The sequence below is a fragment of the Dendroctonus ponderosae genome, unplaced genomic scaffold (assembly GCF_020466585.1).
Source record: "Dendroctonus ponderosae isolate FM_Combo_2020 unplaced genomic scaffold, Dpon_F_20191213v2 Dpon_F_20191213_2, whole genome shotgun sequence".
Lineage (NCBI taxonomy): Eukaryota > Metazoa > Arthropoda > Insecta > Coleoptera > Curculionidae > Dendroctonus > Dendroctonus ponderosae.
In genome coordinates, this window is record NW_026018165.1 from 6101187 (window position 1) to 6117133 (window position 15947).

General features: G+C 31.9%; 1 protein-coding gene across 1 annotated transcript in view; it reads left to right on the plus strand.

Annotated features, from left to right (window-relative positions):
* LOC109538377 overlaps positions 1–15947 on the plus strand; it is a 129041-nt gene that overhangs the window by 61744 nt on the left and 51350 nt on the right. The window contains exon 3 of the mRNA XM_019905594.2: positions 6513–6643. Coding sequence (XP_019761153.2) covers positions 6513–6643 — 131 coding nt within the window. The remainder of the gene's footprint in view (positions 1–6512; positions 6644–15947) is intronic.

A 15947-nucleotide genomic window follows, 5' to 3' on the forward strand; every position in this document is an offset into this window, starting at 1 on the left:
GATATTATTTAATTTTTATTTGGAGTGTTATTCGATTCGCGACATTTTAGAATATTCAACACCAACAAGCTAATTTCCAATTACAATTAACTGTTTTATGATGGTAAATAATCAAATAGTAATTTTATTACTAATCAAATTACCTGCAACGCAAACAAGTGTTTATTTACAGGCACATTAATTAAAAAATTCTCAAACAGGTTCTATTGATGTTTTCACATTCAACTATCAGTCAACCGAATCATAAATTAAAGTGCAAAGATCCACATTTTGTCTTCATAAAACCTTCTTAAAATAAACCAACTTTTTATAAACTATTCTCAACATTAAAGTTAGATGATCAAGATGCGACTTTAAAAGCGAGAATCTTTGAATGCAATTCAAATTAACTTTAATTAATTCGAGATTTCAAATGTACGTTACATTTAGAGAAGTTTTCCATTTAGTTAGTGTTATTTCCTTTTAAATTTTGACCTAGTATCAAAAGTTCGTGTTCTAATATGATGACTTCTTAATGTAAATACATAGTTACACAGCTTGCAATCAGTTTGAGGTAATATGACCAAAAATAACTTTTCTAATGGCAAAAAGCGTACAACATATGATTGTCATAGCGCTTGTCGATTCTGTAATTCCTCACTTAATATGTAGATACATTTTCAGGCAAAGAATTACAAAACTGCGTTCATTTTAATGCATATCTGGACTATGTCTAAGAGCTGACTTATTTAACGTTCCCCATGGAAGGTAAACCTTATGCATGTTTCCCATTGTTAGATATACATTTGAAGAGTTCAACAGTGTAATTTTCAATCTGTTGCAAAATCGCAATTTTTCCGATTAGAGACTTTGTTTTAAGCAAGAAAGTTTAAGCAGGTTTTTCAAAAATTTGTCATATGCTGTCTTTTATTTTATTTATATTTTATATATTTTATATAATATGTTTATTTAAACTGCTAGTCAGTGAAAATTCGATATGAGAAAGTAACAACTTAAAACGCATGACAAAAATTTTAAATCACCCTGTATAATACTACTGAGAAAAATAATGGACTTGCTTAGTTTTTAATGTTGAGCAATAGAAACTTTTCCCTGTCAACTACTTCCTCGAACAAATACTGACGGAAAGCCCGCCTGAAAGTGTATTATGCAATATTTTCGAGATATATTTGAAACTTTTTCTCATAATCTACACTTTAAAAGTTTCCGTGCGAGCTGCATATCTTTTAAACTTCTTCTGAACATAAACCCTTGTTTATTTGCTTTTATTGATTTGCTCTAAATTGAAATATAAAGTTGTCAGTTTATAAAGTGAAAGGTATTTCCGTCTGTTTCTCATTTATATTATGCAATTAAAGGGTCATTTGGAAATATGGTATTGCATTTCGGCAGATAATTATGCTGAAACACTTCAAATTATGAATCTAGATTTTTTGCAGATTTATGGATATTTGTTAGAGTTTTTATGCTTAAGTTTTCTGTTCACAAATTTTATTTTATCAACTATTTTCAGAGTGCATCTAACAAACACTAGGCATGTTTTTCTATGAATAAAGTATCATTTTGCCGACTTCTCAGATAAATTATCAGAGAAATCCAATGTTTAGTTAAACACTTCCTCATTAATTATAAATTGCAGTTTATGTTCTCTGCTCAAGTGTCGCAATGAAAAATAAGCAAAACATATACAATGTTTATCAGCTAGATTTAATAAGTTTGATTAAAAATAAGAGATGGAGTGTTCGAAAAAATTCTTGGACACATCGATTAGCATTTTTTTTTAGCCGTAATTTTTTATGCAAAGTATTTTTTATAACAGTGACCATTAGCATTTTTCAGATTTAAAATGAAACGCTCCATATACAGTCAGTTTTAAGATTTGTTTTAAATTTATTAACATATTTCTTGTACTTATCAGTCTTTAACTGTTTTTGGAAAATTCCATATGAGCATATCTTGAGATAATTGACAATTAAAATTATAAATCGAGGTGTCCGAATATTTTTTCGAGCACGCGTCGATTTTGTTGCTTACGAATTTTTGGCTCATAGACACAGGAAATTTACGGATATATCTAAAGTGGCTCACGTGCCAAAGTATGGTATTGCAATTTTGTTTTCAAGACTACATTATACACACTAACAGTTATCTTCGGACAAAAATTTCCGAAAAACTAATACTACAAGAAACACTACACGATTATACCCGGTTTTGCCAAAAGGCAACAATGCTCGTTAAATACGCTTGATATTTCTACTTCAAGTTTAAAACATTTCGTAGATTTACAGTTAATGTTGTAATAAACCGTCGGTATTTCATTCAAATGAGCTCAATAGCTTTAAAGCGATTAATAGAACATTCAATTAAGAAGCACTTGAGGCTCCTTCCTGTTCATGGTCGTCTTATCATATTTTGCTGAAGAAAATTTTTGTGTTCACTTTAATTTTGAAACACTCTCTATTTACATCGAATTTAGCCATACATTTCAAAATAGCTTTTCAGCAGGAACTTGGTCTTTGCATCAAGAAAACATGTTTGTTTTTAAACTGTAGTAGGTTCCAGTTAAACTCGTCTGCAAATTTATTATCTTCCTGCAATGCTCGTTTTGTCCTTCTAGAGCTGGATATAAAAGTTTCCGTAGGTATTCATTGCCTGCCATATAACTCTCATATTTTATGCGTCAACTTATCCTTAGCAGCTTGAAAGGAGTCACAAATATTACATGATAGAAAACAGGCCCGATGAAAAATACGTTTCTCTTTATTCTTTTATTTACATTGAAATGCATTTCTATGGGTGAGTAATAGCCAGCACAAGGTTGTCATCATTGTATTTTATGACTTTTATGACTGGTGAACATGGCTAAAATAAGAATAGCTTGATGGATATTTTAAAATTCAAATGTCTAGACTTGTGCGTTTATTACATTACGGCTTTGAGGACTTGGAATGAAAAGTTTTCCAGAATAGATTAACAGTTGATTCAACCTTCTTTACTTTGCCTCTATTTTTCCACAATAATGACTTCAATTTAAGAGACTTTATTTTGTTTATTAAACTATTTTCAAGCCGATAAATATTGCATCGGTTGGATTATAGATTTTAGTCAAATTTGTCAGTAAGAACAATAAAGCTTGGGTCTTGGTAACGAAACCCCTCACGAACATTTATTTGCAAAATAAATCAAATTTTTGTTTAAACAAAGAGGCAAAGATTCACATATACAGAAAACTCAGCAATCACTATCGACCAAATTATAAATTAGTTTATATCAACGCAGCTGTAAAAAATCACAACAAAAGCGAGCAGTAAACGGAGTCTACAAAAGCATTTGATATAAATCAGAAAAATTCGATCCAAATTTCTCCAAAATTGGATTTAAGCCTAATGATGTTGTTGTGCTAAACTATTCAGGATACTCTAACTACGCTTCATCACCACAATGCACAGAAATCACTATAACTTACACTTTTATTTCAACAAAGTAATAAAAAAATTGCTGAAAGTGTCGACTAGAAAAGTTTCAATGAAACTTGTTAATTGCCTCTTGGTGCCCGTTTTTCAAAATTATTTTTCAAATGACCGATTTGTCCCATATTATACAATTAAAATCAGATAATGGCAGGAAAATGTTTTCATATGAGAATAATTAAATTCGTGTCTACGCTCACTTAGTTCAACTTAAAATAAAAATGTTGTTCAGGGAATATTGTTGTTTCTTCAACTATAACTCTCCATTAAAATATATTGAAACTGCTTGAAATTTTTTAATTTCTTTATGAGAAAAGCACAAGTTTTAAGTAAAAAAATTAAGAATAGGGAGACATTTCAGATATGAAAATACACATAATTCATAAATTTCTAAAATATTACAAGGCTTAAAATAATACAAACCAATAGTTTATAACAGGTATAGTTACACCATTTAATGACTGAACTAAAATTTATACAATTTGTAAGATTTCCTTGACCAAATAAATTATAAGTAGTAAATTAACCGCTCGATAACAAGCTTATTTTTGTGCACTTCGTTTTCAGTAACAGTTGGTAAAAAATTCCCTAGAATTAAAGTTCGCTGAAACTAGTTACCTAGTCTTTGGCTATAAAATTTGTGACCAATTTTCAACTTAATTTTCAGTTTAAACCCGAAATTTTGTAATTTTTTTTCACGACTAAAATTATATTTTCAGCTTTTTAACAAACAAATGATAAAAACTCTCGTAATAAAATTTACAAAAACGCACGTTACTAATGCGTTTTTTGTGTAAAGCTCAAACATTTTAAATATATTGTTTAAGTTGATAAAATTAACAAGCCCTGAAGACCTGCCAAAAACACGGTTTCTATGCGGTCCGAAAAATGTTTTAACAAATGCAGCAAGTTTTCAATTTTTACTGCGTGAAATGAAAACAAAAAATCAGATTGAAATTAAAATCAATTAAAATTATTTAACGAAGTGGCAACGGTTTCTGAACAATTAGATAGCTCAGAAGTTGTTAAGTTGTCTCTGAAAACTCCAAGAAAAACCAAAATACTTTAAGCTTTGGTAAGACTCAATATTCGAAAAAGATAATAATTTATCTTAGACAGCAAATCCAAGTTTTCCTTAAGAAGAGTAAAATATCCTTTGCTGTTTAATAAATAATAAAAATAGGCAACTGTTATCCAGGGTAACAATTTACTTTTGTCTTTTTATAAGTATTTCTCACTCTGTTTTATGAAGTTCTTCTCAAGGTGCTATCGATACCTTAATTAAATTCGCAAATGGACCGTTTTCCGATTTATAACGAATTAAATTTCAAGTTAAACGAAAATGAGAATAGGTTCAAATTGTAAATTAAACCCATTAGAAATCCTAATAAAACATTTTATTGGCTGGGCGAAACAATATCGGTTTTTAACTTTGCTTCAAAAGCAATTTCAATCAAAATAATTTAAAATGAAAATTGGACTGTATCAATTGACAATAAAACATTACGACATTGATGCTGTTATGAAAAGCGGAAAGCATACTAATAGTAACGATTTGTTACAACAGTTTCATAATTGTCGATTATACGACATACATTATTTTCGTTGCTCTAAAAAAAATAAATATTAAAACCAGCATTTCTCACCTTTTTGAATAGTGTTTTAGAGAAAAGCCTAGCGGAGACTTTGTTCAACAAAATAAATAAAAACGTTTTTACGAACGTGAGTCTGAAAATGTTTCGTTTCCAAGTGAGAAATAAGGATATCAAAAATTTTTCAAATCTTGTCTGAACAGACCTATTCAGAACACTTCAAGTATTTTCAAGCAAATACAGCAAACTATAGTGAGATGGTACAATGCTAGTTTCAAATCAGCGGGTCGCCAATTTGAACTTTTGCTGTAGTTGTTTTATTTATTAATTTAAAAAATGTATTTGAGGTAAGTACTTACTGGGAAAAATCTAATAATTTATTGTCTCAAAAATGAATCGATATCCCAAAATAACACAAGAATGGGTAACTGCTTCTGTTTCAGGTTTAGAATCAAATTTCGTGTTAATTTATTATGAGCAAGGCAAGAAATGCGTCATCTGTTTTCGTTCAAATTCGTAGCTTGGATACTTCCAGTATAATTATACAGAGACGAATTAAGAAAGAAACCAATTTTGTTCACGTTTGTTAGAGCTTTTAGCCATATTTCGTTAACTTAAGTAAATAGGCTCTAATTGATGAACTGGAATCTTAATGAATGCATATTTTGTCTCAAAAGCATCTCCAGGATTTCGACTATTTTCGAATTAATTTCTAGAAAATACAAATGTAACTCCCCTTAATATATTTATTTTCTTACTAAAGATGTAATTTGTCTGTTGAAAAAACCATTCGGAAATACTGTTTAGATAACGATTTGAATTTAAAGGAATATTATTTGGAACATACTATGTAAGCAGACTAAAAGTTAAAATAAATCGTTTCACTTCTCTAATACCTGTTTAAATTGATCTAATAATAAACATGTTTTTAATGAAAAAATTTAGATTTGTAACAAATGAAATTTTAGTGGTTTTAAAAATTTTCTACTTGAAGCGAAAATAGATGTTTCATAATTTGCAGTTGTATGACGCACACATTAGTTTCCAAGTTCTAAAATTATTTTCTCAGCGATTTGATCTAATAGACTCCTACTAAATAAACTACTAATAAACTCCTACTATGAAGCCAAACTGAAAATCAAATAACAAAATTTCAATTATTAATAACACATAAATTTGCGTAAAATTAATTTAATTATGTTTAATCTATTGAGAGATTTGATTTAACAAAATATTCTATAAATAGATGAGGTGAAAAGGCGATATACAATATTCCTGCTAATATAAGCATATTATTTGGGATGTTTCATAACTGCCATGTATACGACACACACATTATTTGCAGCTTTGTAAACGACTGGATTCAAATCAGAAATCGCAAACTTGGAATGCTAAATCATTTCCAGCGCATCGTTTCCCATTTCCCTGAAAGTTTCCTTTACTTTTGCAGCCTGCAATATTTCATACTATGGCAACGTGGGACGCACGTATGAACTGGAGGTGAAACGACCGCCCGAAGTGCCATTTCTTTGTTACCTGAACCTGACAGCAGGAGGCGGAAGTCTGGGGGAGTTGGTCCAGGTGAGTTTCGAATTAGGATTTCTTACACGTGCAGTCGAATTAGCTCTTCTCTTTCCTCGGTTCGCTTTAATTTATTTTCAATTTTGCTCACTTTTCTCAACAGCAGCGATGCTGCGTCGTTAAGACTCGATCGTTTTCAATGACAGCTGCCTGCCTCAAAGCTCAAGCACCAAACGCGGATGGGTAATGCCGAACGCTCGACGGCATTTTATGCCGCCTTATGAGATGGAAAATTATTCCACTTTTTGCATTTATTGAATCGGTTAGCTCTGTGGGCTGCGACTGGATGCAAATTGCACTCTGAGCAAGATTGATTTAACTTCATTTTAAAAATACAGTTACCTGCCGCTCGCTTCGGATTGCTGCTTTCGCATATTATTGCAGGGCGGTAATTAAAAAATGTACCGGTCTAAAATTAATGGAAACTTTTAACAACGTGTGGGTGGTTTTATAATATTGTTTCAGAGAAATTGTTTAAAAATAGTTACATTATCGTCGATTGAATGTATTTAATGAGGATGTTGCGACTCCTCCAACGCCGCCACACTCATAACCCGTTCATTACAAGAAATCCGTTTCACTTGATTATCAGAACTATGCAGTTCAACGCCTAAACCGTATCTGTTTCATGTGTGTTGTGTAGTCAAGTCTATACAGGGTGATTCAAAATTGGCGTCATTCCTTTTCAGGGGTTAAAGGGACTCACTTGGAAGGTACGAGAAAAATATTGAAATTTTTATTTTTTTTTGATAATTTCTAGAAGATTTTAACAGTTGAAAATCGAATATCAACGTTGTCATTAAGCATTATTTTGAAAGTGTTCTATGTTTAATTTGAAGGAAATTGGAATACTTAAGCATCCAAAAAGAAAAATTACTATCTTTGCTTCAAATTACGACAATTTTTTATATTAAAAATGTTCTTTTCTATAATTTTTTGATGAAAAGACAAAGCGACAATGATGTGTTTTGTCATTAATAGATAGTTACAGGAGGATAGTCCTTGTCAATAATAACAATTATTTGTCAAACTGTGACTTACTTTGAATTTCCTTTCACGAATTTGCGGATATGCGATTAGTTCAAGGGAAATGCTACAGTAACATAGCAGAAGCTGTAASAACTCATGCAACAARGGGCTAGAGACACTGGAAGAGTAACTCCACGAAGATAGTGGACGACAATCGATGTTCGGGTTCCAGACACAGAGGAACAATTATTGGACATAATTACAGAAGAGTCTTTCAGGGGCACCCAGAACATTGCACAACAACTGATACCTTCCCAGGCACCAAATAAATACCGTCTTCATTCCTACCACGCATGTAACCAATGGATTACTGAACACCCGTATAAATTGAGCAGGAGTTAATTAACCGAACACGAGAAGCTGCTCGAAAAGAGTGCATAATAAGGTGATTACACAGGCACTTGCCTGGAGTTACACTCAAATGTATGTTTTTGTAATTTGTAAACAAATTAACAATTTAAGGTTATGAGTTTCGAAATAGGTTCTGTCATTCAACAATTCCTGTTGAATTTACCGTTTATCCTTGTCAATCTTCTTGTCGCTTTCTGTATAATTCCATGGTTACCGGAAATGTTGGTTTTTAAATAATTACGAATAATAATTAATAATTTTAATAATTACGAAGGAACATGTATTTACGTAATGTTAATTAGGCAGATTATCTTGAAAAACATTTTGTGCCGTTTTTCTAATATAGTTTTTTGCAAATTTCTCAGTTTTTATTAACAACTAATTTGTTTTACTATTTTTTCTGTGCTCCTAATACACTGCCAGTCAACACCTTCAGAGGAATGACGCCAATTTTGAATCACCCTGTAGAGTCGAAGTGATCTATATCTGGATGTGAGTCCGCGGTGGAGAAAGTGACTGTTATTTCAAATTCCACCAGGCTCAGAGCTTTGCTTCACAATATGTGGGCAAGACAAAACCACATAAAAACCTCCCATATGCTCATCTTTGCAAAAACCCCAGTGTTTGACGAGGATTCACAACTAATTTCTTCATTGCCTCATTCACACATTTTCGAAGTACCACCAAATAGTACTCGTACTAGTCAGTGCTAATTGTAACAAGCGTTTGCTATTTACAATACAAGTTGTTACAAGTTCGTGTTGAAATTGTGTTAGAATCAGATATTTCTCTAGCTTATGGCCACCAAGATTACCTGATCTTAACCCAGCGATTACTAGCTATGCGGCTATTTTAGTTGGGGGGTTATAATACGGCCGACAATGCTGTCGGAATTACGGACAGTAATAAGGAGCAAATTCGTGTAATTCAGCGTTCACGAGTCATTACATGGTGCTGTATACAATTTCGAGGAAACGGTTGGTAATTTTGCTGCAACAAAATGGGGGTCGAATGGAGCAATTGCGGTAACCATTGTCTGACGTCAGAAATCCGATTATGGTAACAATGAAATTAAATTTACTTGCTTGTTGTATTTTAATTTTTAGTTGATTTGAGCTTAAACACAATACCCTTTCGTTAAATCGCAAACATGATTTGAACTTTTTATGTGGGAAATAGGTCAAGTAAATAATTTTGCTAACTTAACTACCCCCTATAAATACAGGATGATTCAACATTAGCGTCATTCCTTTTAAAGGGTGATAGAGGCTCACTTGGGGAGTACGAGGAAAATATTGAAAAATGTTTATTCGAAAATTTCTAGAGGATATTAACAGTTGAAGATCGAATTTCAATTTGGTTATTAAGCATTATTTTGAAATTGTTCCATGTTTAATTGGTAGCATATTGGAATACTTAAGCATTCAAAAGGAAAAACTACTATCTTTGCTTCAAATTACGAAAATTTTTGTTATTAAAAAAGTTCTCTTCTACAACTTTTTGATCAAAAGTTACAGCCGCAATAATGTTTTTTGTCATTAACAGATAGTTACAGATGGATAGCCCTTGTTCACTCACAATCAAATCGTCGGCAGCAATTAAATCTAGCGCAATAGAAATTAAGATAAATATAGAGAAAATAAAAAATCACATTTAAGAAAAGTAAGAAAGTTCACTCCAAGCCGACTTATGAGGTGTTATGTATTCTCATTACTCTAGTACATCATGGAGTCGTGGAGGATAAGGAAAGCGGATGTTAAAAAGTTAGAAAGCTTCGAACTGGGCGTGTTAAGGATTCCCTGGTTGAAAAGAATCACAGAAATCATAGATAAATAGGAAGATCAGTTACTAAAGTTCATAATTAAAGGCAAAATCATAGGAAAAGGAACAAATGGCCATTCATGATTTAAAGTTTATATATTTACGCCAATTGTTAAGTCAATTTTCTAGATCTACCGTTTTAAAAATTCGAGACGCTTTGATGATTGGCAAGAAAAAGGCACCTGAATATGAAGAAGGCCTTAATGTTGAGACCTCACAGACTGAAGTTAAGAGAAAGAAAGTCCCATGCCTGCATGATCCATATTATTACAACAATTTAATGCAATTTGAAAACTTGAGAACAATAGTTGTTAAGAAGAAAAAGGTTGCATTACTGTTAAACTGTTAAACATTGGAAACATAAACGAAGGAAATGTTTGCCTATAGGGTGTTTCCTCATAAGTTGAAACCCCCCTGGATCGTTTATTTCAAAGAAATTGTGAAAGTGACCTACACAAAAGTTGTTTAATTTTACTAAATTTTTTTAAATCTGAATTTAAAATAAAAATATAAAACACGAAAATGTCAAAGCTTGACATAAAGTATTTTTTTAAATGAAACACCCTATACATTTTAAGACAGGTCGACTGGATTTTTTTCCTGATTTCAGAAATATATATGTTGCCTAGATTTGTATTAGCCGTTTTCTCTGTATTATGTTCTAAAAATTTTAAATAGCAACAAACTAAAGTAGTCTCAAATGACTCAAAAACTATGGAGACAACATACCGGAATTTATTGCTACTATAAATTTGAAGGCAAATAAATAAATAAAAACAGAATCACTGATTTTGTACATGACCTCCAGTTTAACGCTAGTCATGCTCTATAATAATCTACTTCAGTTTTATCGAAAACATTTAAAATATATTCGTTATGATTAATATTAATTTCGTTATTTGCATCCACTACTTTAAGACGTCTAACTAGAGTTTCGTACACAATATTCTTTAAATAACCCCAGAGAAAAGAATCAAGAGGCGTTAGGTCCGGGTTATTTGGAGGCCACTGGATATGACCCGCTCGGCCGATCGCGATATCAACATTTACATTTAAAAAAAGTGCTACCGGGCGAACGTTATGGGGTGGAGGAAGCGCCTTGTCGAATTTCAAGGCTTCTAGATTTGCTGCTATTTATAATTTTTGAAGCGTAATATGGGAAAAACGGCCGATACAAATATATGCAAAATATATATTTTTGAAATCAGGAAAACAGTTCTATTGATATGTCTAAAAATATATCGGGTGTTTCATTAAAAACAAATACTTTGTCAAATTGTCACATTTCCGTGTTTCATATTTTTGTTTCAAATTCAGATTTAAAAAATTTCAGTAAAATTAACAATCAACACCTTTTGTGTTGGTCACTTTCACAATTTTTCTTTAAATAAACGGTGTCAACTTATGACGAAACGCACTGTACAATGGAAAAATACATGTTCTTTGTGAAACGTATAGCAAATAGGCGCATTTGAGAATTGCCTTTTTAAGCCTGATCTGTGTAGTGAATTGGTAAGAGCAAAAACCGAACCGAAGCTGAGAGTTCTCGGAAGTTTGACGCATAACTCCAGAACGTGGATTTTAAAGGAAAATTATGACCCGAGTAAATGCTGAGTGAAAAGCTACGTGGTTGTTCACCACATACACCCGAGACGAGAGCGCAGGCTAAGCGCAAAAATGCAGATTGATCAGACAAATCAGCTACCTGTTTATGAAGTTATTTTTCTTCCCCAATAAGACGCGACGTAATTTTTGATCCTAATACCGATCAATCATTTTCATGAAGGTTTCTGAAATGAATGAAAAATACAATTACACTGTCTTAAAAATTATATTTCATGTATTTTTCTATTTATATTTAGGTATGTTCTGTACCTGTAAAAACATTTGCCATTTCCTGCTATTTGCGTTCTTTTCATTTTTTACACATGTAGATCCGTGCAAAACGAAAATAATCCGGCTCGAAGGACCAAATTGTAGAGTCTAGCAAACGTAAAATGATTCGGCTCGCAGGACCAAAATTGTAGAGTCGCGCATAGTCAAAATGGTTCGGCTCGCAGGACGAAAATTGTAGGGTCTCGCAAAGCCAAATAGTTCGAATCGCAGGACCAAAATGTAGGGTCTTGTTGGACCCAATTCGTTGGCGCAATCTGCAGCAATTAAAACAGTTAGACAATTACCAAATTGAATCCAAATTTTCCGCATATTTGAATATACTATAGGAATGATAAAGATATCTTAAACGCTAAAACATTATACCCGTTAAGGAATTCAAACTGATTTTGCTGTAGCTTATTTCCCTATTAAATGTTTTCCTATAAAGATTTTCTCTTAAATATTTCCCTCTAAAACGTAGTTCGTACGTTAAGTACCATCTTTTCATGAAAACTTCGCTTCGGATTTAGTTTTTTACTAAAAATTAATTTTGAACCTCAATGTTTTACCATTGTTAATGCGTCTTTAAACCTGATGATACAACCCCATAATAGATAGAGTCAACAGTGGCAAATCCCCAATTTTAAAAGGATTCCAAGCACATCACCCCTGTAATGTTATAGCTTTGCCATTAATTTTTGAAACTTTACCCTCAGCCGCAAATTATGTATAACTAGTTAGAGGGTGCCGCATTTTTGCAAACTCTCAACATTAGCAACAAAGGTAGACAGCTCTTTAGCAAAGTTATTACCACAACCGGACTCTGCCTCAGTCATAAACCAGCCGAAACATGAAACTTTGAAAGTGTGCCTGTGAGTCTGAAAGATGTGCGGTTTGGCCCCTTCCCGTCTATCGAACGGTGCCAATTTAGTGCAAACTGGGGGTCCTGATAATTCAAGAACTGTCTAAAGTGTAGAAACGGAGGTTACCTGCACCTATTAACCTCCCTTTACTTTATAATGATACCCCTAGCGGCTGTTTTACACCCATGGGGCTAATTAATATGGAAACTATTTAGTCAGCTCGAAACAGTTTGCGTTTATTATCTGGGGCCGATGACTAATTGTTAATGGTTTATAGGATAGGATTACGAAATTCAAATGTAAAATATGGATTATCGGTTAAATAGAATGATGTTAATAAGCGCTGAACAGGATACCTAAATGATAAAGCTTAAAATAAATTGACTGCAAAAGTTGACTGTTCAGTGAGCTTGTATTTTCTAGAGTTTAATAAAATGGTTACTTTTGGGAAAGTTTCCCGTTCTAACATTAGAATTGCATCAGCAGCATAATAAAACCACCGTAAAATGCAAAATTACTAATGGAAATAATGTTTAGTCCTGTAGGGTGTCTGCCTAATGAGTGAGTATTTCGAAACTTGCCTGCTTTTGGTTTTTTGCGACTAGAAAAGTGTTTTTTTCATATTTTAGCTTGGTACATTCATGTTTCGAATCAAGATGTAAGTAGCAAATAACGAGTCATTCACAAAGCAGAAAGCTTTCAACAGGAAAGATGAGCAATTTTTCGAGCTTTCAAAGTGTGCAACGTTATGAAAAACAACTTTAGTTAAGCACTTTCGATCATCTTTAGTGCTTCTGAAATAAATAAGTACAGACGTAACAAATGAGCAAAGCAATAACAATTTCTAGTTTTCATCAAAGTTATTAACACAAAATGATATTGTATCTGCTGTATGGAACATGTCGTTTTATTTTGCTATATTTGCTTTATAAATTTGGTAAGTAACTAACGTGCTAAATTACTGCCCATCAATAAGTAAGCAGCTTAAAGTCCTAACGGTTTAAAATTGTTCTGTTATCAATGTGGAACTATGAAAATACTGGGGCCGATGATAAATCGAACTGTTTTGCCTTGAAAATAATGTATTATTACAAAACTAAATAGGTGTTCATATGCTGGCAGAAGATTAAAATGTGTTGATTTAGTACAGTCACCAGAGTAAGTGTAAAGTAAGTGACAAAATTATAGAAATTTAAAAAGCAGATACCGATTAAATAATTTAGAAATAAACATTTTTTGACTAAAGGGATCTTAAGATTTTAAATATTAATGTACTGGTAACTTCTAATAGGCAAAACAATTGTATAAACGGATACTGGCTTTGACAATTTCCAGTAGAATATTTCTTGTTAAATCGTTTAATGTATAAACATAATCTTGGACTTTCTGGTTAATAAAAATGTAAAAATATCTTTATTTTGACCCACGACCACCATCATTGATATCTGAAGATATCACACAACATAAACATGACACATTTTACAATTGATTGTATATGAAAAAACTGTTGTATGTGTTTAGAATTTCATGTTGTCGGAAAAAGATAATTTCCTTACATCCTCTGTTATAAACTGAAAACTTCCTTAAAGGTCTTTTTGCCTGCAAAAGTATATCTTGAAAAATCATGTTAGGAAAATAGTATTTTAATATGAAGATTCACTGAAAGCAAGATCGAAAAATATTATCTGAAATCATTTTCTATTTTGCGTATCGTTCTGAATTTAAAAAATTGTAGAACATTTTTCGAACAAGTTCTATGTGTTCGACTCGTGTTTTCAATACGAGTTTGTTGTGGGTTTCGCCGCAAAAGTGTTTTTTTAATAACAGACGTCCCTCACTTTTTTTATTAGAATAAATGTATAAAGTGCCTTTTTCTTTAATTCTTTATATTTTTCAATATAACTTCTCTGAATTTTTAACGTAATCAAGAAACTATCATCTAGCGGTACCCACGACTCACTTAGATTCAAGATGTAAACAAAAATGCCCATTTTAAAAGAAGTTAACTTATACTAGTTACTTTTTTTTCCGGTGAGGTTTGGGAGATGCTCTCTTACCCACACCCAGATCTGATGATTACCTTTACGTTTTGATAGTAAATGGAGAGCATTAACTTCTGGTCCGTTCGAAAAATTTTCAAGTATACAAAAGCAAGTGTAACATATGCAAAAATTGCCATGTTACTAGAAAAATGTATCTTTTTGTTGTAATTTATTGAATTATATTTTTATACTTTGCTTTAGATAACCGTATAACAGCCAGTAGAACATGTAAAAATTACATATCTTGCCGTTGGTCTAGTTTAATTTGTTATAGTCCTAAACATGTGCCATTGAAATATTTAGATTCCTATTAATCGTTTTTGTTTGCCAAACTGAAGCTTAATACCATTATTATTACATAGACTAATTACAATTTATATTGAATTGTTTGAAAGCAAATATTTAGATTGGTTTGGATATGGAGGTTTTCCATGAACAAAGGATGCACTTTTATTTAAATCGCCTTTAATTAAAATATTTTCTCAGTTGAAAAACATTTATTGTTTTTCTGTTTTGTCAACTGTAATTGATAGTTCTTTTATGTTTAGCCTCTATTTATCAAGAACATAAATTGAAAATACATAATCGGTATATCTGCATTAAAGAGTGGTGTGAAGGATAATCATCTAATATTTAATTCAAAAAGCTCGATGAAAATAATAGATAAATATACTAGTAAACGCAAGCTTATCAGACAGGTTATTCGACATTATCCTGCTACCAAGCACTTTCAAATTGAAAATGCATTGATTTTCAAACGTTAATAAATGTTAAGCTAGGCATTATTGAATTTTTCTTTCAACTCTACTTTTTTGGTCATCTGCTAGTTCTGTATATAAACGTCAAAACGCGGATGTATGAAATGATTATAGTTAATGCACAGTACATTTAATGGTGATTTATAAATGCTTGATTGATGGATGCACGATGCAGAAATAGATTTCCTCGTTCATATTTTTTGTAATTATCATAAATATACAAGGTGTTTCACGAGGAAGGGGCATTATTTTAACTCATATTCTAAGTCCTAAAATAATCTTAGTTTACTGTATAAACGATACCCAAAAATGCTTCGTTACGGATCCACAGTTTCAAAATGCTCATGGTTTTATTATAAATAAAAAATATCTTGCATTTTTTTTGCTACGACAATCCGTTAGGATGCTAAAGTATGATTTGTGAAAAATATATATTTTTTATTGGCAATGCAACAAGAAATTTGAAAAGTAATTGTAATAATTGAAAAATAAAGTGGCGTACCATTTTTTCCTTATAATTTCGGAAGCGTGCATACATTACACTGGCAAAAATTAACAAACTTAT